The 25,565-nt window shown below is 35.9% G+C and overlaps 1 protein-coding gene across 1 annotated transcript in view; it reads right to left on the bottom strand.

Moving 5' to 3' along the window:
• Nucleotides 1-25,565, bottom strand: part of slc24a3 (solute carrier family 24 member 3) — a 108,847-nt gene that overhangs the window by 73,606 nt on the left and 9,676 nt on the right. The window contains exon 2 of the mRNA XM_088609664.1: nucleotides 20,028-20,162. Coding sequence (XP_088465790.1) covers nucleotides 20,028-20,162 — 135 coding nt within the window. The remainder of the gene's footprint in view (nucleotides 1-20,027; nucleotides 20,163-25,565) is intronic.

Raw genomic sequence — 25,565 nt, 5'->3', positions numbered from 1 at the left:
ACAAGTGAAAGTCTCACAGCTGAGAGTTTTAGCTGTATGTAATGAGAAGCAATCCATTCACCTTTATTATACATGCCTAATATCATTTAATGCATAGAAGCACTACCTATTGTTTAATGTGAACTTTATATAACAGCATAATAAAATGAATTTACACACTGAAGATTTTGCTTCCAGATGACAACTTGACATTTATAAAATGAAACCCATAGAAAAAACCCTCCAGGCTTTACGTTATAACACACACATAAACTGTTGACCTTGATTATGGAGCAAGTCAGACTTACTACTGTTTGTTGCAGAACTAAATCTCTTTTCTCAGGACACTGTGTATCTTTTTACACACTTTTACTATAAAGTTATGAAATGCGACACTACAGTATGTATGTAATTAACTTTTTAACTAAGGTGGACAAAGGGATATTTTTTTTTCCTGCAATATTAATTTTTTTTTCTTCTTGGCTCCGGACTGAAATTACGTCATGACAAAAAAAACGCAGGGTTGTCAGTGGATCATTGATGAAACTATATTATCAAGGCATTTAATAGCAGGGTGCTTCAGAAAGGAAATATGCCAGTAGTGCCTTGAAATTGAATAAGCATCAGGTTTTGCTGCAGATTGTGACAGAAAATTGCTCAGAACTCCAGGAATTACTTACTGAATTAAATTAAATGCACTTCTCCTATTGTTTCACTTCTACAAATACTGTATGTAGATCTCAACTAACATGCATGTTCTTACAAAGTATACTGTACATAACTGTGCTGTTTGTTTCACCATATGCAATTCCTGAACTTCCATCCTATCTTAAGCAAACATATGTGATCAATACCTTCTCTCAATAAATGAAAAGAAAATTAATGCACACAGAATCAGAAAGGCACAAAAGTGTCATAAATAAAATTGACACAGAAATCAGGTTTCTTCATCTTATTTGGTACATTTTAAGAAAACAAACTAAAAACATATAAAGTTTATCCAATTCAAGCCACAACTACAGACTCTAGACATAATTTAAAATGAAAAATACTAATTAGAGTAAAAAGAATTTCAGATAAAAGTGATATTTTTTTACCAGTAACACAATAGGGACGTTTATTGTAAAATGAAATAAAAGAAATAAAAATTAGGTTGCAGTAGACATTTTTAAGTGTAGGAACATTACTGATGGTACAATGCATCTTTAAAAGGAAATAAATGTTCAATTAATCTGTGATTCATTTGTTTTCTGAAGATTTATTAACCCCATTTCTGAAAATATGCTAATATGCTGATTCCTAAAATGAGAAAGTGGGCTCTTAATAGTTAACTGATCTATAACCTTCATTTGGTGAAAAGGGGTGACTATGTCAGATTACCTTTACAAGACTAAGGGGTGACTATGTCAGATTACCTTTACAAGACTAGGACAAAGTTCAATTAATACATTTTGGTATCCAATATAAGGTGTTTAAATTAACCTGTCTTTTTCTTTTAAGATTCTGTTACACAGAACTCTAGAGCTGGCTTACCAGAAAATGTGATCAAATTCTATTGTGCTGTCTCAATGAATCCAACCAAGAGTCATATTTCTCCTGCCACATTAACTATTTCAATCTGTCTCTAAACAACATTATTGTACCTCCAGAGGGAAACACCCCCTCAATGCCATCTGCACGGCTACTCAAGGACACAAGAAGAAGAAAAACAATCTGCCAGTTAGTCGAAATACCAGGTGTAGTACAACCCTCTTGAAATGTGGAAACCAACCAAAGTGATATTTTAAAATGAAATGGAGTGAGAAGATACTGTAGTTGAGGAGACCCAAATTCAAAGATGTGCATTCTTTCCCTCTATCTGTGCTTTTTTTTAAAGCAAACACACCCCTCTCCCTTCCCTTCATATTCTTCGTTCTTATAACCCTTAGGTGTCAAATATGGCAAATGACTATTAACACTCTGTATACAACACATCCAACTTCACTATGCATTTCACCGTTCCATACATTTCTAGCTGATATCTTGACCTATTAATAGTGTTAGTATTAGGTACAGGAATGTTAGGAGAACAAGTGGTCATGTTTTATCACACAACATAAACACATATAACTATCAATTCTAACAGATTTGGTTAAAAGATGGACTAAAGTCATACTTTTATCACATTTAATGCACTTAAAAAAACACACATTTTTTTAGTCCAAGGTGGAATTCATAGGAAAACATGAGTGGACTTTCAATTATATATCATGCCTCTTTGCTGCTAAGATTCCGGGAGTCATTCAAAATAACTCCCTGAGCAGAACTAATGACTACAGAATGGGGGAACTGGGCTCATCTCAAAGCTTGGGCTGATGCATCAAAGGAAACAAGCCAATAGCTACATTAATGTAGAATGCAAAAGTGCAGTCCATTAAGTCACCACAGCTTGTGTTCAGGGATCATATTTAACATTTTGCATTCAGTATGCCAGATAATACTGATGCGATTAGACAGTGAAACTTCTAGTTGTAAGCCCCTTGCAATGCCACCATTTTAGGACACAGTTATAATTTGAGAAATGAGGGGGTATCTCAGGAATGCACAGATCGGATTCTATCTGACAGTGAAATGCTCTGGGCCTTGTGACAGCTAAAAGACTGAGCTCATCAACGGGTCAGATACTGACTTCTGATCTTAACAACCTGTTAAAATCTTAAAAATCTGTCTCGTTTTTGGGGGTAGCATTTAATCAAAGGGTGAATGAAAGACATAGTGCTAAGGTAAATCTAAAGTCATACCAAGTTAGTGTTTGTCATAGCATGACCCACGGAAACATTTATTTGAAAGCTTTTAATGGACACTTTTATGTTACCTTATCTACGATTGTAGCTTGATACCTGAAGCTATTTTCCACTTCCACAGTGGGAATATAGCTTTATTCTTTGCACTGACATGCTTCACAGATTCAACAAAATTTATTTACAGTATTTGCCTTAAGTGGCCTACTCATAAGCAAATGGTTATTTCACATCCCCTAAAAGACACATTTTTGTAGTTATTAATAATTAAACTACTATGCCTACTAATAAAGCAGTAGTAACCCTTGTATAAAAGAAATCAAATACACACTGCCCACCAAAAGTATGGGGACAGCAATATTAAAACTTATTTATAGTTCTTAGTGATTAAATTTCTATTTCTAACCATGTGATTAATTTGAATAATAAAAACAATACTACTTTTTTCTACTGATTAATTCATTGGTTGTATTGAGCTATGTTTTTAATAAGTATTTAGTGCTCATGTAACAGTCAAAGCCACTTGATGTACTTTGGACATGTACATGAATGAGCAATTTATACAAATGCAGTCAAATCTAATCTATATCTAAAATCAGTACAATTTTAATTTTTCAAAAATATATTGTACATACACTACTCGAGTGATAAGTGTCAGTATATTTTTATTCATAGTTTGGGAACCGTGGTGTTTTTGTTTTTTAGGCTTCGATTCGAGATCCCGGTTATTCAGCCTGACTCACTACTACCTTGCTCAGATCAACACAGGACAGAGGAGACCTGTGCAGTGCCTTCCTTGCAAATGCTACAATAAGTGACAAAGCCCCCTGCTGGTTCTCTCACAGCGAATCTCACAAGTTACCACAATGGACATAACATCCCTACAGTAGTAAAAACACTTGCTGTGTGCTTTTTGTTGTGTGCTTGTAGGTGCCCAGCTGTGCAGTGCTGTTTAGTGTTAAACAGAGGAAAAATAGTGCATTCTGGTAAACCAAACAGTTCATGGTCTAGTTGAAACAAAACATTAGCAGAACAATTCCAAATAACGCTTGAAGGCTGTCATTTGGTCATACAGTATTTGAAAAACCGTTTTAACCCAGCTGCAGTTTGATTATGTGAGATATTCAGACGTAACACTATGTTACAAATGCTTACGACGTTAATTAACATCATCATAATAATGCTCTAACCCCTTATTCCTGGTGAGCAAGATCCCTGACAGGGATTCCTCGGGATCCCTGACAGCCTACTGTATAATAGGCTGAGCAGAACAGACCTAAATTCCCTTTCCCCAGCTCCTCCTGGAGGATGATTCCCTGGCTGATCAAGAGATATAATCCCTCCAGCATGCCCTGGGGTCTCCTCCCTCTAGGTCATGCCTGCTTCACCTGGGGGCATCCTCACCAGGTACCCGAGCAACCTCAGCTGGCTACTCCCGCTACTTGGAGGAGCGGTGACTTGACTCCAAGATCCTCCCGAACTGCCAAGCTTCTCACACTATCAAGGAGAGTAAGCCCAGCAGAATATCTGATTCCCACTGCTCAAATTTCCCATTGACCCTTACCAAGCATGGCCTCCTAATAATCCCCATCTATGAATTGGCTTCATCACTCTGTTCTTCTCCCCACCAATAGCTGATGTGTAGTGACCGTACTGGTGCACTATGGCTGCCATTGCATCATCCAGGTGGGGCTGCACATTGGTGGTGGTGGAGGGGAGTCCCCATTACCTGTAAAGAGCTTTGAGTGGAGTGTCCAGAAAAGCGCTATAGAAGTGCAAGGAATTATTAATGAATTATTATTGTACCCACAATCTCATTTTTGAAATGAACGAACATCAGGCTTTTGGGCACCAGAAACTTAATTTTCATCTAAAAATGTGTTGATGTCACTACAGTGTAAATTTACCTCATTGTGCTATATACAGAACAAATACCTTTTTATTCCTATCACCACAAAATCTAGTTATCTCAGAATTTAAGCCCAGTTTCTGAAATTTTCCTAGCTCTTTTTTTTTTCTACTGTACTTCCGGAAAAATAAAATTAAGCAAAGTCTGAGCTTGCTGACTGTGAACCCTGAGGGAAAGCAGTCACCGTACGATGTTTGCCAGGAATAAGCCATGTGTGATTTTTTTTTCTTCTTTTACAACAACAGTTTATAGGGAAACAGCACTGTTTATTTTATGCATGCAGCATTTGGCTAGCTGATTGTTGTTTCAGATGTGAAGTATTATTTCAGCACAGATCTTCACAAGGCAGACGATGATTGGTTCCATAGTTCAAAACCCAAGTGATCCAGGTTTGGCTTGAGCACAAATTATGTTCTGTTCAAAATTCTCTTCAAAGCACAAGGACAAAGTAAAACCAGCCTGACTTGTGAGACATGGGAAACAAAAGAACTTTAATTGCTACCATCTCAAAGTACTATTAAACACACTCAGAGAAGGAACATAACAGAGAGAGTAATAGTAAACCAGTAAAAATTAGTGAAAGGTCCAGAAAACCCAGTTGTTTTACACTTCTTGTGGTGCATTAATGTGGAAATAAATACTTAACATACTAATGTTTTTTTAAAAGCTTAAAGACGCCATTCACTACAAACCCTTATTTTTGCAGTTAAATTGTGTTTCCTTCTTTTCCTTTGGAAAGCACTTGGGTAATAATGCATTGATTTTAAAAAATGATTCTCTGGGATATTACAATATAAAAGACTGCTTATATACAGTAGCAGCACATGAACCTTCATGGCTTCAACATTTTATGGTCCTCTAACTCTGAGATTTCTTGTGTCATGCCCTCTACAGCTAGAGGGTACTCCTACTGTGTCCTGTTCCTAGTTTCTCCTGTGCTTTCTTGTCCTTCTGGTGTGTCCTTGTCTGGGGCTAAATATTTCAGGGTCACCCTTTCCTCCTCGCTCAGCATTGAGGGATCGGATGTCTTGAGACCCGCCTAGAACCAGGACGTCTCCTCCCTGGTCTGAAGGCATAGGTTTCTACCAGACATTGTCTGACCTCCTGAGCCCGTGCTAACACCCAATTTTGCCGCTACGCATAGCATAGAGACTACTGCTCTCCTGGCCATTCCACAGCATGCCTTTCCGACATCCTTGACACAATGCTGAGCCATACTATGACATTTTTTGTTTTCCCGCATTGCTTTGGGCCTTTTTTTAAGTTCTCCTATTGTAATCACGGGATGCCACTTCCAACATCCATGCCTGTGAGCGAATCATTCAGTGGTATGCCTTTCCGACATCCGTGTACGAATACCTGGCTTTCCTCAGGTTGTCACTCCTGATATCCGTGATAGAATGTTGAACTTTTTTCTGTTCTCCTATTCTAATCGCGGGATGCCACTTCCCACAACCGTGCCTGTGAGCGGGTCATTCAGCGGTATGCCTTCCCGACATCCATGTTCGAATACTTGGCTTTCTACAGGAAGTCACTCCCGGCATCCCTGACAGAATGTTGAATTTATTTTTTGCCCTGTGTGCAGTATTTTTCTATTTTTTTTTCTACTTTTTTTCTATTTTTTTTTTTACTCTTTGTGTTTGGTTTTCTCACTTCCTGGTTTCCGTGTTCTCTGGTCTCCTTGACCCATTTACCTGGACTCTTGATTTCTATCTGTTGTGAGTCTTTCTCATGTGGTTTGTTGCCCTGGTCTCCCAGGTTGTTTTGCGTGCGTGCTTTTGTATGTGTTTTTTGTCTCACTCCCCAGAGCCCTGCCCGGCCCCCCCTTCCTCTTCTCAATAAAGGTTTTTATCCTGGAGGAGGGGTTAGCTCTCAGCCGTGGACTCCCGGAGGTTTCCTTTCAGTTAAATGGGGTTTTTCTTCCCCCCTGTGTACAGCTCATTTGTTTTTTTGAGCGTCAGGTGCCACCTGTGAAGGTGGGGGGGGGGTTATTGTCACGCCCTCTACAGCTAGAACTCTGCCTGTTCCTAGTTTTCCTGAGTTTTGCTTGTCCTTCCGGTGTGTCTTTGTGTGAGGCTATATATTTCCAGGTCACCCTTTCCTCCTTGCTCAGCATTAAGGGATCGGATGTCTTGAGACCCGCCTAACAACAGGTTGTCTCCTCCGCGGCCTGAGGGCATAGGTTTCTATTCAACATCGTCTGACCTCCTGAGCCCGGGCTAACCCCCGTTTTGCCACTACGCATTGGGTCTTTATTGCTCTCTTGGCCATTCCATGGCATGCCTTCCGACATCTGTGACAATCTTGGCCCTAAAGGCCCACACACCTGCAAGTTGTTGTACTGGCTAAGCTCTCAGTTACACATTTGAACCCATAGTTGCCATCATTATAGTATTAAGTAACTTTATAATAGGATTAATTCATTCTTTGACTGTTTTCAGCCCTTTAAAATATTGTCTTGTAATTATTGCATTTCATAGGCAAATAAAATCTCAAATCTCTGAATGGAAAAATCTTGTCAATATTCCAAGCAAGCAACTTACTGGCTCAATTAAAGCTTCAATTAAGTGATTTAAATAGGCTAGAATAAAAACCAACTGGTGTGAGGGCCTCCAGGATCAGGGCTAGGAACCCCTTCTCTCACTCACCCTGAGGAAATTACATTATATTTTACAAGAGATAAATTAATTTAATTGTTATCCTTTAAACAAAAGTGGCACACTATTCCTTTACATTAAAATAGAAATAGGCCTTCTAAATTCTTTTGCAGATGTTGACGGCTTTAAGTGTTGTCCACTAACTGATTACAACTGAGACACTGTTGTCTCAATTATATAAAATCAATATTGGAGAATCCACTGATGAAATAATTACCACTGCTAAATGCTGCTTCTTCACATTTACAAGCAAGGCCTCAGTGCCAGCTATAGAAACTAGACTGGCACATACTGAAATAATTAATCTTGAGGGAAATGGCTTTTTGGTGGCTCTGTTATTATTTAGTTCAGGACAAAGGAAGGGGGGTGTTTTGAGCAAGTACGACAGCTTCAATAAATTTTGATTCTTGATGGAAAAAGTTTCAGATTCTTTTTTCCAGTGAACTAAGTTTAACTACCATCCTAAGTTCAAATAATGGTGACTTAATCCAGGCAGCCACAAAGCCTGTTATATTAATACCACATCCCTACTAAAGTGGGTGCTTGGAATATGAATGTCAGTCCTGTATTATCTTCCCATAAATTCCTTTTAATTAAATTTTTGTACTTTGGGCCTCCTGCCGAGGAATATAATTAGGTTTTAGGCACTTGCAGAATCAATGTTTGCAATGGTATGTATATTGTAGCTTATCTTTGTTATTTAGATTTTAAAACATTACTTCTTATGTCTGCAAGATCAGTTAATTTTTAAAAATAATAATTGTAAAAGTGATTCATAGAAATCACATTTACAGAAAGTTCAATTGAAAGCACACACATTAATTTTGATCTAATTGGTAGGAAATGTTCTGTGTGAAATTAAAATTATGCATGTATTTGCCCAGTGAAAACGACTAGTGACTAAAGAGCAGCACGCAGCACAATTATCTGTTGAAAAGCTTGTTAAGCTAATTGCTAAAAAAACATTGTGGGGGGTGTCTTGGTAACTGTACCTCCAGGTATACAGGAAAAAGGTTTTAACATAAATTGCACTTTCATGTTATACAGTAAATGCACAATTGTTTCTTTTAAGCAAAGTATGTAATATTTGAGGAACACTACTAATGATAAAATCTGAAGATAATATACAACAATCAACATTATCTTTGCTCATCTTCATGCATTGCAATCAATTTGAATTAAGCAAAATGTTAGTGCTAAACAGAGTACTACACCTTATGAACACATTATATTGATATAGACAGGCTCCCTGCATGATTATTTTAACAAGGTAATTGTGAAGTATGGTTTTAAGGTTCCAATATACAGAATGGCTTGAATATTTTATACAACTTACAAAATGGGAATTTCAAGTATTTGATTTAGTGGAACAATAGCTATGTGGTATAGACTACAAGACAAGTTACATCCCTTTTCATATCATGTATTTTTTCTCAAGTTCTTGACAGAGTTACAAGAATTTCTGTTCTCAAGCCATCACTAGTATACGGAACACACAGAAAAGGCTAGATAGCTCGATAAGCTCTAAAGGATGACTGTTATCATGAGCATTTGAATAAAGGATCTGAAGCATCTGTATAAAGTGATCGAGTTTTGGGATCCAATCATTATTTTAATATTATATATATATATTTTTCAAAATAAAATATTTTCAGAAGCATGTATTGAGCATGATATAATGAGAATATCACGCCATCAGTATATTGTCTGAATTCTTCTTTCAGGTAATGCATGGGCTCTTGTTTCTTTTATAGAATGCAGTCTTTCATAGCCTAATTGAACTAGATTTAATTTATAAGCTAGGTAGAATTCCACCCACTCACACGCCCACTCGAAAGCAACAAGGAATCTCCCCCTAATTAATCACTTCAGTCTCCATAATGAAGGCATTTCCACTATCTACCTCTTCTTGAGCAAACACTTAAGGGGTTGATGAAGCCACCTCAGAAGAAGAAGGCAGCACTCAGCACACTTTATTCTGACTCTGAGAAAATGAATTTCGTTCCTTAAATCTCATTCACCACTCTCAAAGCAGATGTTATCACTGAATCATGTTTAAAATGTAATATTCAATTTACCAGTAGGATACAGTTTTTACCTCTGAACTCAATTAATTTGCTACCAACCAGGCATTTCTTAATAATAAAAAAAATCTAATATATAAACTGTTTCTGCTTTGGAATCTTCTTCAAAGTTTTAGTGCTGTCTAGATCTACATTTTCTTTGAATTTTTCTTATTTTTCTGTACCTGCTGTCTGAAAACAACTGTGCTTCTTTGTAGAACCAGAAATATAAAAAAACAAACTTCAGGTCTGAGCTGCAGGGGGTGTACTTTTCCTAGTGGAAAGCAATGCTGTCTAACTTGATTGTCACAGCATGCACTGTTAAACTGTAGTACATGCAAACCTGTGCACAAGAAATCAGAATTAACTTTGGTATAAACATAGAATTTTAAAGGTAATCAGAAACAGAAATGTGTAGAGATTGGGTTTGTTGCATACTTTTCAATGTTTTCAATACAAAAGATGTGTCTTATTATTTTCTGGCAACAGTTCTGCAAGGCACATACTGTATCAGTTCATGTGACCCACTTCTTTAGTACTTGCTGTTAAAGCTATATAAGAAACATTCTCAGGCACTGAGTTCAGTTAAGTTGCCAGTGGAATTTAGTTGCATGTTCAGTTTTTATAACGGTTGTTAATGTGTGTCGTAACTCAGATATGATTTGGCTATATTTTCTATAAGGACAAATTCTGTACTATGTATAATGTATAACACTGAGAGATTCCCTAGTTCTGTAAAAACACAAAGCAAGCAAGCAGGGGTAGCCTTTCCCCTGTCATTTACATCTGCCTCTGTCACAGATAGTAATTTTTACCCTGCCTAGGTTTTCCCTTGACCTACAATAGGACCTTTATGGCCACCTCTAGTCAATGCCATCAACAGAGGACAACTGTGACTAGCTAGTTTTCACCAACTGGCTGAAGATGCATGAGGTTCCAGAGGATAATCAAGTCTATGCATTTGCATGGCCAGGATTGTGTTTAGTCCTAAGTGAAGTCATATCTAATATTAACTTTGTTATGTTACCATTTTTACACTGTATCACATTTTACTTCACATTATTCTTTTACAGTTTCTGTATTTTTGCTCACATTGTCTGTGCAATATCTATGCTTTAAATATTTGATTCAATCCATTAGACCTGTGTGTAACATATCTTTCGTGCATCATTTTATACACTGTACATGGTTTGCCTTCCACTATTTCCATGTCAGCAGCCATTTCAGAATAACTTTTTACTGTAGCATGAACGTTTCCTCTGATATCAGTGTGTCTGTGAATGTGCAGTGCCAGATAAGGACTATTTTTAAAAAACGTCACTTTTCCTTCCGGGGATTATGCACCAGTTTTTACAATCTAGTAGTTCTGTCAGACTGGCAAACCAAATTTAGAAGTGAACAAAATGCATTCTGAAGCACGAGTAGAGTACTATGCATACTGTATGTACTGTATACATTGTCTGTTTATACATTGTTAAACTACAATAAATGTTATCCAGTAAACAAGAAATGAGAAAATAAGTGACTACATAATAGTTACGAGTCCTGTAATTAATGCCTTTTATAATACAAACACCAAAATCTCAAGTTCTTGGTACAGTATTACAGTCCACTATCTTGATACTTGTTTATAGTCCACATTCTGCCTCAAACAATTTCACCCTTGTTTTCAGTGAAACTGTCATTTTTATAAAGCTTTGTGGTTACTAGTAGAAACACTTTAATACAAAACTCAGTGGAAGTTGTTCCATTTTTCTTTTATTACAAATGCAATCTTGTACTCGTACTCTTTTGAGGGAAGAAGTGTTTTCTCTCTTTTCCTTTCAGCATAGAATAAACCTACAGTATTACTTGTTCCTTTGCAGCCTTCACAGACTGACTCAGCTACCCACCTGAACTACTAAGAAATAATGTTGAACTTCATTATCGTTTAAATGACAAAATAAAAGATAGATATTTTTTCTTCATTTAACCTTACACCTTCAACCTCAAATCTCTTTTGAACACTGAGAATCTTTTAGTAAAGCTTCTGTTTTCTCTAAACATTGTGTAAAAATGAAAAGAAAAAGACAACAGTAAAACAACAACATAGAGAATAACTTCATAAACTAAAGGCTGGAGACATAATATATAACTGATATAGGGGAAACCAAGCAGGAAGGATAACATGGTCTTACGAGTAAGAACTATAACTACATGGCAGAAATGAATCAATTCTGGTAGTGAAGTGTGAAATAAGTCATTATGAAGTTCTCAAACCACTTTACTGTCTAGGAAACAACACAAACTAAACAGATGAAAAGACTAATTCCAACCACAGTAGATATAATGAGAAGAAACAAAATTAGGGTAGTCTTGTCCTCACAAAAAAGTGAAGGATAATTTTAATTAAATATGATTACAGCATTTAATCTGGGAAGGCATAATTAAGCAGGAAAAAAATCATTAAATGTTTTTTTTTCTGTATTTGAAACTTACTTTGCATAAATGCATATTAAACAAAGAAAGTGTATACTGTATGTCAGAGAGTTAAATTTAGATATACAGTAAATATATCATATAGAAATACAGACAGAGTATATACACAGTTCTACTGAGGGCAATTTACAATGTTTCAGAACTTGGCAGTGACATCATTGCATTGATTAAGTAGGTCTATAATACTCTAATTTAAGCAATTGCATTTTAGAAAAAAGATAAATCATTCATTCCATTCTGTTCGTAAAACAAGAGAAATAATGGTAAAAGACAAGCACAATAAGCCTTCTTTAGAGCACTCTATTGAGTTGGAAACCTAGAGGGTCACACCGTATAAATAATATTTAAGAATTGTGTTTTTATGTTATCTGATATATTTCTCTAAGTATAAGCATTGATTTCAATATTGTGTCTAACGGTGACCCAGACAGGAATTAAATCTGCCAATTCATACAGTATTGTACTACTCAACTGCTTTTTTTTAGAACCTGCACGATCAGCTCTTTTTACCTTCCATTAATATACACTCTAGTTCACATCTGCCTGGTCAGCCATTTCAGGGCTTCTACCACACTTTAACGCATGGCCATTTACTGCTTTATGTGCTAAGCAGGATCTTTGTTACGGAGTGCTAACGCACTGATTCAAGAGTCTTAGGCTACTTTATTCACCAAAACAAAGCAACAGAATTGTCCTTTATAATGTCTATGAACGTATTTTTGCACTTCGCTTTTCCCTTAAACATTTGTCGTGAATTCATCTACAGTATTTTATATTTTTATCTCATAACTTTTAAAGCCTCTAACTTTTTTATTACAGTAATGTGACATATTGAGTCAAAATATTTTACGTTAATCATATTGGCTCCACCCACAAAAGGATGTAAATGTAGGTCACCATATTGTCACACCCATGCTCGAAGAAGCTTGCGTCCTGCTGTTGCTAGTGACAACCAGCACATTCACATGCGTTTGCAGCCAGCTACAACCTCATATGAAATAGGTTGAAGTGCCAATCAATCAAGCCTAATATTTTTTAGTCAGGAAGCCAATCCAGTGAGCAATCTTCCTATTAAGCATGATATTAAAGGCAGGATTCTCCCATTCATTGGTGCTTTGACATTAGAGCTAGCCATGTACAGTAAGTTTCAGCTGATTCGTTACTATCTCACAGTAACTTTTCTGCTTGTCTGAGACTATTATTTGATTATAAAAGATGATTTTTCTACTCTCCATTCATTTTTCTCACAACTAACTTCTTATCTCCACCTGTCTCCTTGTCTGCTCTTAGCTACTGTATAACCCCTTCCTTACTTGCTACTGCTCATCTCTCCCTTGAGCCCTGCACTTGGGTATTTTACTGCCTTCTGCTGCAGCGCTTTCCAACATCCATACCCCTGATGAATCTCCAATAATCCCATGTCACCAGATCTTGGGAATTACCATGCTGGAGGTGTAAGAGAAAATAGTTACCACCCAGCGCTCTGAACCCACTCCATCTGAGACTCCGCTTGAAGACAGAATGTCCCCTCAGCAGCTCGACAGGAGCTCCTTCAGTAGGGCCATTTATCAAGAATGGCTGGACATCCAGGGACTCGACGTACTACTGAACTTATCAATCAACAACTTGAGTGGCCATCCCTCAGAACTGACTTAACCACCTATGTAACTGGAAACTTGTTGTCACATGTCAGTATTTCAGGATGAAATTGATTGATTGAACATCCCTCTTGTCATAGGTGAAATGTTCCCATAATATTGTAACGCTTTTGGGTTCACGTGGGTATGTGCCCTTGCCGCTGCCGCCTCAGGTCGGCCCCCCACCGCTGGGGACTCGAACCCGGGCCTCCGGCGTCACTCAACAGGCACCTAGCCAGCTGAGCTAAAGGGTAGATCTCCCGTCAGCCTGGTGGCTGAGGTCCCTGCAATTCACAGGGAAGGGCAGTGACGTCACCGCGCTGGCAAGCCGACTCGCACAACCTGTAATGTCGGCCGTATGCGTTACAATATGTTACCTAACTCTTCCAGAGGCATCTCACAGCCTCCTCTGCTTGGAGTGTCTTCTGAATCAACTCACATCCCTGCTGCCAACCACAGGCCAGAACTTAAAAGGCCTCTGGTGCTTCTGCCTCCCACTGCAGTGCTGCATCCACCACCTGCCTCGTAACACATATCTGCTCTTTCTAAGCATATACAGTACATAAAAATGTCCACAATTATTTTTTGGAAAACCTAGATTAAGATTTTTATAATAACTTACACAGCCTGTGCAGTACCATATTATGGAACACCTTTGCCAGAATGTACTTAAATACCAAACATCATTTTAATTGCAAGTAAATCTGTTGAGATTCTTGATGTAAAACTGTACAATAAACATCTATAAAGGCATTAGAGACATGTATTGTAGAATATAGTTTGTTGTCATAATATTGCACAAATATGGTATATTTGGCAAAATCAGCATTCATTACTAAAAGCATTTTCACAATGGACCTATGGAACCTCTGTATGGTTTAACAAGGCAGATAAAAATAACACTGTCAGCTGCAGTGATAAATCAAAGACAAGCTACAACTCATGGCTTTAATGACTTCAGTATTGCAGCAAATTATTATTCTTTTTTTGCTGTCGTTTAGAATGTGTGTATATGACAGGGGAGTGTGGGATCATCAGTCTAGTTGAGCAACTGAAAGAAAAAAAGAGATTTAAAGGGGGACATGGTGGCACAGTGGCCATGGAGCCATGGCTTCAGTTCTTGGGGTGCCACCTGTGGAGTTTGTATGTTCTCTTTCTGTTCATGTGGGTTTACTGGTAAGTTAGCTATCTTCTCGGAAAATTGGCCCTGGTGTGATTGTGTATATTAGTGTTTGTGAGTACCCTTCAGATCCGGCCAGTGTTTCCTGTCTTGTGCACATTGCTTGCCAGAAGAGGCTCCAACTCCCCTGCGACTCAGTATTGGATAAAGTGTTTGCAAAATGGATAGATGGAATAGAGATTTACAGTACAATTTAACCAACTGCACACAAGAGTTTTCACCTTAATATATTCTATGACTCATCTGTCACGCTTCTCACACGCATTTTAAATTATGCTCAGCATTATTTTTAAAACTTTACATAGAAGCCATCTAATAAAAAGATATATCCATGCTGACCATATTCCAAAATTCCTCTGTGACAGCATTAAACAATTACTAATAGCAGACGGAAATATTAATATAATTAATCTTGAAGGGAGAAGGGGAATCACATAAATGAAAATCAAGCAAATTTACAAAGAATTTTATCCTGTCTGTGGTTACTGTATGGCAATGTTAAAAATCATTAATTGTGCCTTTTTTAAGAGCGGTTTTGTGTACTGTACTAGTTCAACTTGACAGCAGATTGTGGATTATATAGTAAATTCCTTTTTAATTTTACATCCAAACTCAACAAGAAAATAACAATCAGTACTTAATAGGTATGAGGAAGTGAATATCTTTGGCACGACATCCTGAAGGTTTTCATCATGCAGCTGCTGTAGCTCAGAAACATTACAAACTATACTATCCTTCTATATTTCATACAACTCTGAAACTGTGCAGATAATTCGTTGCAAGTCCTGTCATGCCAAGCAAGTATCACTGAACTCAGAAAGACCAGACAGCGATACTTGAACTTCAATTTTATGCACTGAAGATACTTTACAGTACATGACTATTCAAGGAGACGAATGCATTAAAGAATAATTCTACATCCCCAGCAGTTTTGTAGACTGTTTCAAATGGTTTCCATGACTTTTTAAACTTTAGTATTTGATATCTTTATAAACTGAAAGCGTAGTTTTTGGTTATTTTGGTTATTTATGATACTATTTGGGGTGGTACAGTGCCACAGTGGTTAGCACGGTTGACTAGCCAGTGCTGGAGCCTTGGTTCAGTTCTGGATCTGGAGTGTTTTCTGCTTGAAGTTTTTTATGTTCTCCTTGTTCATGTGGAGTTCCTCTGGGTGCCCCAGTTTCCTTCCACAGTCCAAAGAGATACTGGCAGATTAACAGTCTTCAGGGAAAATTGGCTCTGGCGTGAGTGTGTGTCTGTGTCCATCTGTGTGTGCCCTGTGATGGACTGGAGTTTTGTCCAGGGTGTATCCTGCCTTTCGGCTATTGCACGCTGAGACTGGCTCTGATTGCCCTGTGACCCTAAACTGGATAAAGTGGTTAGAAAATGGATGGATGGATGAATGATAATATTTACAAATCTACTTATAACTTTTACATGACTCAATTTGACCTGAAAGAAACACTGGGCCTTTCATCAGGTTACTGTGTGAATTTAATTAAGCAAAACAAAATGGCGTGTATAACATGAAGTTAGAATAAAATAGATTAGGAAGAGTTAGGCATTAATATTCACTTTTTTCTTTTCCACTGTGTCTCACATAAATATTTTTCTGGCTTCTATAACAAATAGCAAACTATAGCAGTCACTTTAATCTACTTAATCAAATCTCAGATGCAAAAGAAAAGTTAGTCTGGGTCTAGTTCACAAGCTCAATCAAGACACGTCATTGTTGAATAACAAATTCAAATTTCAAGAATTTTTTGCATTCATTTTCATTACAAAATGTAGATTAAAAAAGACATTCCTTTTGATTGTATTATGCCACTCACAGACAGCATTGCAACTTGCAGCTAAAATGAAATTCTGCCCCTTTAACAACGTATGAACATAGCACATATTACATTTGGTTCTTATTTGAAATTGAGAGATGGGTGATTTGTTCCATGAACCATGTTCTGGTCATTTCTGTTTTTTCTCAACAACCATCTCAACATTTTTCTCAAAAGATCCTAGAGGTGTTGGGAAGACTACGGTTGTCTCTAGTTTTATGTGTCTGTTAATGACAATTATGATGCAGCTCCTGGAACTCCTGGGACAGAGGTTGCTGAGAAGTTCTTCAAGCACAACAGACAATTAAAAAAACTGTTCAAAAAGCAGTTCAAAAAACAAATGAATTACTATATGTGATATCACTGAACGTGTCCTGATGCTGAAGCACTAGAGTCCCCAGGTTTTAATTATGTATGAATTCAAATTGCAGTAAAATCAGGAATTCAGGGGTCAGCATATGGCATTAAGAATATTAATAGATGTTACCTTTCTTTGCTGAATTATTTATAGAGCCATGAACAACAAAGTGCTTAATGAACAGGACAAGTGCAATAAACAGAATCAATGTTACTTCAATTTAAATAGTACTACAGAAAGAGGAGTCACAGACAATTATTGTGGCTATTAGTAAAGAGCTTTTACTGTGAAGAGTGCCATAAATTAAACAAACAGGACATCAACATGCTTTTAAAAGCAAGCTCAGAGGAAAGCTCATGCACAGACATGACAAGGGCATTCCAGACAGAAGAAGCATGAGGGAGTGTCTCTGTGCCAAACGTGATCAGATGTTGAACTCGGGAGCAGGGAGCTCTGTTAAGGATGGATCATTTGACAGTGTAAGGAAAATCATTTCCTTCCATGTTGGAAATTTTTGTTAAAGAAATTTGAATAAAAAACAGGAAGTTTGTAACAATGCTTTGTTTATAAATGACCACTTACAAAAACTGGGTGCCTTTGAATTTGAAGGATTATGCCTTTCAAAACATCCTCTTCTGTCACAGATACAAAATAGTACACTGATATCTAAACCTGTGTAAAAAAGGTTAGGGAAAATTTGATTTTCATTTTAAAGTGATTAATATAAAGCACATTGCAGGGCGTTGTGATCAGGAAACCTATAAAGGCATTGCAGTGGGAATCAGAAAGTAGTCTTCTAACTACACAGTCAATATCAAGAACCAGTTAACCCAGCAAAGTGCTACAGCTGCTTACCTCTTATTTCTTCATAAAAATCTAATTTTCTAATAACTAGACATCCCATAGAAAAATAGATAATACAGTACTTCTGCTTCCTTTCACTTTTATAATATGCATGACTTACTGTCCTTTAGCCCATATTGTGAGCCTGTGGGGAATCACAGACAAGCTCTATTTTCTAGGTAAGCACAAATGAAACAAGGCTGACATTCTCTCCTCAATAGGATGAATGGTTTGTCAGCCAGTGACAAATGTTTCTGTGAGACAATAGCCTATTTGTTGCATTGTATCTGCAGGATTAAAACACAAAATAAACAAAAGACTGCGCGAAAGACTGCAGTTAAAAGATATGGAGGCAAGGCAGCTACTGCATAGCAATCTGTCCATCATCAATGCCATACACCCCAGATTCTTATCTGTGTTGTTACCATCTACTGTACCTGACAGAGCTTCAGCTAGTCCATCTCCTTCTTTGGCAGATTAATTAAAGACCTCATGAACATCACTTCCAAAAATAAGAACTTATCTTCAGAGCCTGATGTGTTCTGCCTATCATCTGCCATTTTGTAAAGGACAAATTGATGCAGAAAGAGCACAAAGACAAGCCAATGTCATCACAAAGGTTAAAAATTCAAGTCAGAAAAAGTACTTAATGTCAGCCCTATATCTTGCATACACTTTGTGGATGAGGATACATTGTCAACTGCCTGTTGCTATAGTTCCAACTTCACTTTACTGGCACATAAATGTGTTTTCACAGCCAACAACTCACTGCAAATTTCAATCTTGGAACTGGAAGCACTTCTGACATGCCAATATTAGGAAAGGAAAATCCTCATGCTTAAACGTGTTAGCAAGTAGTATTGTTTTCCTTTTGCACTGAAGTTCACAATAGATTAAACTGCAGTCACTCTAACTCAACTCAAAAGCTGCAAAACTGTCAATACCACGTTTCACTTGAACCATCAAAAAAGAAAGATGGAATCTGAACTCATTAGTACAGTCAAAAGCAGCACTGAAATTCTCCTAAGATTCTTTATTAGTACCTTATTTTTGTGGTTTAAAAATCAAACACAGAAAACATGTTCATCTTTCCATTACGCAGAAAATTTCAGGTTGTAACTTATTTCCTGTGGCTCTTCCACATAAAAGCAGTTTAAGCTTTATGAGAAGTTCAACTGACATATATTTTCATTATCATACAAATAAACATCATAAATGTTAATGTACCAAACTTACAAGCAATCCTTTAGGTAAATAAAATTATTACAATTCAATGATGCAAATAAAAGTATCATGATTGTGCATTTTAAACCTCAAAACTAAAGTAGTAATCCTAAAGATAATTCTTGTTCTAATTTTGACTGTAGCAAAGTTTAATTGCTCACTTATTATTAAAAAGATAATGAGATTCACGTACCTTACAGTATGCCATACTGAAAGCATTACCTCAACTTCCTACCTTTTTCTCATATCCTCTGTGACTGCTTATTCATGCTCTGTGGTTCAACATTCAATGATTCATAAATACAGTACATCTCAACAGTTATTTGAATAGGGTGAGCCAATCCGTTATAAGCTGGATGCCGAGAGTTATTGTTGATCTGGGGATGCACTGGTACGTTGTTATTGTTGAGACAAAGTGACACTAGAGAGTTTAAAAGCAGCCCAAAATAATCATTAGCATAATTATAAATCATTCAGTACCATATCACTGGATACCCAAATGTGAAAAGGAGCAAGGTGAGATGAACTTAGTTAAATCCAAACTTTTTTTATACATTTCCGTAGGTTCTCTGTTTTAAGAAAGACTACAATATTGCTTACACTGCAAACTGGTCATCTGTTCAAACAAAATTAAATGATTTTCTAAACACATTACTTAATGAAGAAAGGTCTAATCCATCACTGTCTTACAATCAGAACTGCATACTGTAAATAATAAAAAAATACTTTGAGCAAACTCATAACACAGATTCATTGGCAAAATAAAACACTCAATATTCACAGAATGAAGCATTTCTATGTATTTTAGTAAAACAGAAAAATCTTAATAAGACAGTTTATCCCCTTTACCAAGCACTTAATACAGTACATCTTTAAGATGCATTAAAACACAGGACGATTTATACAACTGCGTCTGAACATCTGCTCTAGGAAAAGGTAAAATGAAACCAAAAACCATAGTAAACAAAGCTTATGATAGCTTATGATACTAAATAGCTTGCATAGATATTTTAAGGATGTCTATAGAAATGATGTCAAACACGTCACAAGAAAAAAGAACAAAAATGAAACCTGAAAAAAAATTTACCTGGCGCAGTGCAGTTTTTAAACAGATGGTCTTTAAGCTGGTCCTCCTCAGTCTCATTGTTTTCAGCTTCCTGCATGAGTCTCCGACCACTCCACCTGTCGTAATTATCAGTAGTGTCGTTTATTATATCATAACCTGTAAGAAAAGGACAACAAAAACTTAATTAGAGGAGAGAGCAACACCATTAACTTAACAGTCCAGAGGTTTATACTTGAAAGAAAAAATTGCATGTTGTAGAGAATGGAATTCATGCTTTGGAATTGATTAAACCTGTAAACAATGTTTAATGGTTGAAACATGTGCCATCCAACACTTAATTACATAAGGCTGTATAAAAACCTAACAAAAATAGCTTTAGAAAAGTGTGAGATGATGGCAATATTATGCAGCACTGAATGCTCAATGCCCTTCATTGCACTTTCTGCAATGGCTGATGTTCAAGTTTTTAGTTTGAGGTCCTGTGCATCAGATGTCATGTCAAAATTAAAGGTCAAATCTGCTACATTTCTTTCTTCAAAGAGGCATAATTACTGAGACTTCTGTCAACTTTCTGTAGATAAATGGTAACATGTGGCAATGTGATGATTTTATCGTAAAGATTTTTTGCCAAGTCAGTATGACTGGTGGCAAAATGATAACGTTTTAGGCATAATGCCTAGCATCATAGGTGTCTGAGAAAATATGCCAAAAAATCATTATCTAAAATTGTAATGTAATTAAATTAGTTACAGTCTTTAGTTTCAAATTCTAGAATGATCCCCCTACTGCTTTCTCTTCTTTCTCGTATATTATACATGCAGCAGTTACTTTCATAATAGTAATAGAAAACAAATCTAAAATGTCTTTTTTCTACATTTTATAAAACTTTAGATAATAACGATGTATACCAGTAGCTTTTTTTCAGTAATATCATTCAGACATTAAACAGACAAATTCAGTATGTACATCAGCCTATACAGTGTGTGGATTAATCATGTACTCTGTTAGAATATTCATACGTACAGTGAATTTCTGTAGCCACTTTACAAATATCCAATTCATTGTTTTTTTTAATTCCATGTAAAAAGAAAGGTTTTTAATTCATGAAATGCATCTCACTAAGTACAGCTTCTATGTATAAATCTATGAAGATGTGATGCTGGCTACATAAAACCGTATTCATTCATATTCATATTCAAATCTAATTTCTTCTTTTTTTCTGGAAACACGCACCCAGACAGCATTACATACATGTTGCTTTAAGATAAATATTACACAGCATAAACCGGGAGGCAACAAAACATTTCCTCCTCCCGTATTTGAGTCAGTTACTAGCAGGCAATAATCTATCTTTTGAAATATTTACACCATTTGCCTTGTTTAAAGCCAAATCTGCAGACAAAGATTTTTTTCAATGCAGCTGAACTATAGTTATTCTTGCTGAATAGAAGGCATCCAAACCCGATCTTGTAAGTGTATTAAAACGTGTAATTTTAATGTAGGGGCTTCTTACTATGCACTTTTTAAATGTACAGACAGCTAAAAAACTGCATTACACGTAATGGTCCTGAGCAAAGGAATATACAGTCTATCCCATAGGAGTCTGATCTGCTTCTCAGCACAAATCATGTATAATATTACACCACTTTCATTACTGAACACAAAGCTGAGTTTGATTGTGACTGTATGACATCTGTATCTGCAATGGACATCTTGTGAATTTCTGACACGTTTTATGGTGATAACATTACCTGTTCAATGAACTAGAATGAGCACTGGGAAATAAGTTACTATGGAGATGTGACGTAACAGTGAGCACTGGGGGTCCATGAGTCACTGAGTGAAAACACATGGTTAATACACACAATGGACTGAACATTATTTCTTCTTTTTTGACATTTGGTGTGGAGTTCAGTCAGATGCCTTTAAGAGACACATTGGCATCCATTCAAAATCTCAGTTAATGCAAGATATTTTTGTGCAGGGAGCACTTTGGATATGACGACACTTCAGTATTAGATTTTTTTTTATTTCGCTATACAAATTAGATTTGCTTTTGCAGTAAATATTTTTTTTTCTTTTTCAAAAAGACTGACACTCCTCAGTTTTTTCAAATGACAACTGAATCATTGTGCACTTACCACTGATTACACAGAATGATATTACATAAAAAAAATATTTTTGTAATATCGTTTGCTTTTAAATAGAAATGTCAGTCTTGGAAAACAATGGGTTTGACTATTTCCTCATTGAACTAAAATGTGATATTTAAAAAGTGGTGTCAGAATTTACTGTTGACAATCATTAACATATAGAGGTATAGGTACATTTTTTAAATGTTCCACATAATGTATATGTAGTATATATATCTTCTGAGATTCAGAAAAACTAAAATTAAAGCCATGAGTCTGTACAACATCCATCTATATGACCTGCCACACACTCAAATGAGAAAATGTAGTCATTTTTTTAGATCAGGAAAAAACAATAAGAAACAAAGAATACAAAATTGTACACTGCATTATAAAACAATACATATGAATTACTTTAATCAGTGAAATTAATTTTATATTACTCTTAAGCTTGCCAAAAACATTTTTTCACGATGAAAGAGTTACAGTAACTACCTTCAGCTGCTTAAATGCTTTTAAGAAGGACTGTAGCTGTGAACAGATAACAGCACAGAGCATTGTTTAAAATAGGTCCAGACTAACACAAAATGGTATTGACATGAATCTTACTCAAATAGAGTTTCTTTCTTTTCATTCAGTATTAGCCTAGTTTAGTATGAAAGGTACTTAAGGATAAGTCTGACCACAGTGATGGAAATATGGAAAATGGTTGTTATGGCGATACATTCCCCACATGCCAGCTACCACTCCTGGAAAGCTGATCGGTTGCTATTTCTGAAAATGATTATTTTATTTAGTCTGAAGTGTGTAAGTATGTGTGACATCTCAAAGGGAACTTGTTACAGGCTTTTATTGCATTTCTTTTTGTTTAGTACAACCAAGGAGGTGTACTTTATTTATAGACATATTTTAGCAAAAAGCATTATACTGTATACTCTTTAAATGTGCCTCAATGGCACAATTTTCCTTTCTTTTGCAGGCCAGAGAAGAATAAACATACTTAAAAAAATTTAAAATCTGACCATATTTCAAGTACAGGAGCAGGTTTAAGGTATACATTTAAATATGTCTAAATCAAATTGCCAAACATTTTTTTTATTTCTCTGGTTAACTACCAAGATTAGGTACATCAGTATCTTTACATTATCCCCTTAAATTGCATAGTTCCCTGCAAATAGGTTGCAGGTTTCCTTGATCCTTACCAGGACTAAGTCATTTTCTGCTAATCACTTAATCCTGATAATAGATGAAAGGAAATAGCAACCTTTGCACTTGAAATATTACCATGTTAAACAGCAAGAACCAGCTAATTAAAAACATAAAAAGTTACAAATAAAGAAATGAAATTCAACACATCTACCTGGTTTGGTTGCAAATAGCTAATAGATTCAAGAATTGCAGGAGTCAACTTCAACATGGCAGAAATGCTCACAGTTGTGGAAAATGAAAGCATATGTACTGTAACATCAATTCAACTTCAAAACTCTACAGCTTTTTATTTTTTGAAAAGTATCCAAGAATCATAGGTTAATCAATGACAGAACTTTAAATTCTTAATATTTTTATGCAGAGCCATTAAGGATCGTTGTAGTTCGCTTGAGAAGTTTGCATTTGATTGTTCATCAGCCTGACAATGATGTATCTTGGATGAATGACGTCTCATCAGTGTAGAATTTCCTATTTCGTTGTGCGCCAAGCCATTACTAGTGAGCTTTTTAGATTTCACAATAGGCAAAGCATAAGCAAAATAATTTGATCATTATTAAAACTGCCTTGGGCCTTTTTCCTGGCTTTAAAATACACAGCATATTTTCATATGGAAAACAAAATACTCTTGTGCCAGAATGCAAGATGTTATAGAATTTGATAATACCGTTTTCTTCAGTTTTGCAAACAACCATTTCTGGCTTTTGAGACCAGAAGATATTGAGGATTATTTTGATCTGAAACAAGGTGAATTCATACCGATGACTGTGTTCAACTGACTATATCTGCAGAAACTCTTCAAACTACACTATATTTGTTTTATAGTACATGTGCAAACCAATTTTTGAAATAATAAAATATAAATAAAAAATTGTGCCTTTTGAAACCACAATAGAAGCAATACCGATTAACTACATTAGTGCACTTCATGAGTAAGGACTCTCTGGAACAATTTAAACAGTGTACACTATTTAGTTCTCATTTTTGCCCAGTAAAGAATCTGTGAACTATAAAGTATGTATGTATTCTACAGGGAAATTAATTTCAACACAGCAAGGCTAATTAAGCAATTAAAACAAATTAGTGATATATACTCACTGAATCTACCTTTTGGTTTGTAGAAACCATCCCTTTAAACTTCATTCTAATTGCAAAATGCCATGTATTATTGAATCCACTGGTAGGATTATAATCTATACAACTAGATAAGAGGGATCTAGAACCCCAGAGAAAGGAGAATGATTGTTTTATTCTGCACATTCCTTTTTTCAGTTTAAAAACATCACCCAAAACTTTTCTTTTACTGAAAAATATGAGTCTTGAACAATATTTTAATCCATGAAGAAATTTGAGCTCTAGCATCACCAATCTCAGATGCTTCTCAGAAACTCAGATCACAGTTTAAAGTGAGTTAAAAGTTAAAAAGACAGTTAAGCACAGCATGAGGTTTGGCTCAGACGCTATTTTAATTGTGAGTTTTTTATCTTATACATGTGATTACAAATGCTGCCTGTTCAAATCCAAACCTGCTCATGCCTCACACCAACCCAGTTGGGAAACATTGAAATATATTAACATGCCTAACCTTGTAATGTCATCAATTTGTTATATCCAGGTTGCTCATTCTCACTTGTCTAAGTTAGATTGTACACTTTAATTAAAATGCAGGTGTATCCTTACAGGTGTAAACAGTCCTTCTCTCTAAGAAGCAGGATTTTAAAATAGGATATCCAAATTTGTTTCTGTACTCAGAACAGAAATAAGAAGATTATTTTTTTCTGAATGTCTCCTTTATCAATATCATATTTTGGGATTTAATTAAAGTAACAAGCAATAGAGAAAAATAAATGTAACGTGTCTTAAAGTTAACAGTTAACTTCAATAAATCAATTTATTTTGGGTAAATATATATAGTACATGCTGCATGGTGTTATTAGAATGCTGTTCTCAGAAGTGCTTCAAAGAGGTGAGTATAAAACAGAGATTTGAATAAAATATTTTTCTTATTTTATTTCTTGCTGAACAGATGATGGTGAAGTTAGTAATATAGTGATTTATTTTCTAAAAGAAGATTTCCTTCCATTATTAAAAAGCCTGTCAGCCAGTGTCCATTGCTTTATTGTAGGCTGGTTCAATGCAAATAGGTATGCATTTAAGATTGGTCCAGTTAATATACTTCTGGAAGCTTAGATGCTTTAAAACAGTTTAAAAACTGAACATA

This window comes from Lepisosteus platostomus, chromosome 17 (genome assembly GCF_059453375.1).
Source record: "Lepisosteus platostomus isolate fLepPlt1 chromosome 17, fLepPlt1.hap1, whole genome shotgun sequence".
NCBI lineage: Eukaryota > Metazoa > Chordata > Actinopteri > Semionotiformes > Lepisosteidae > Lepisosteus > Lepisosteus platostomus.
This window is presented reverse-complemented; position numbering and strand designations above follow the sequence as displayed.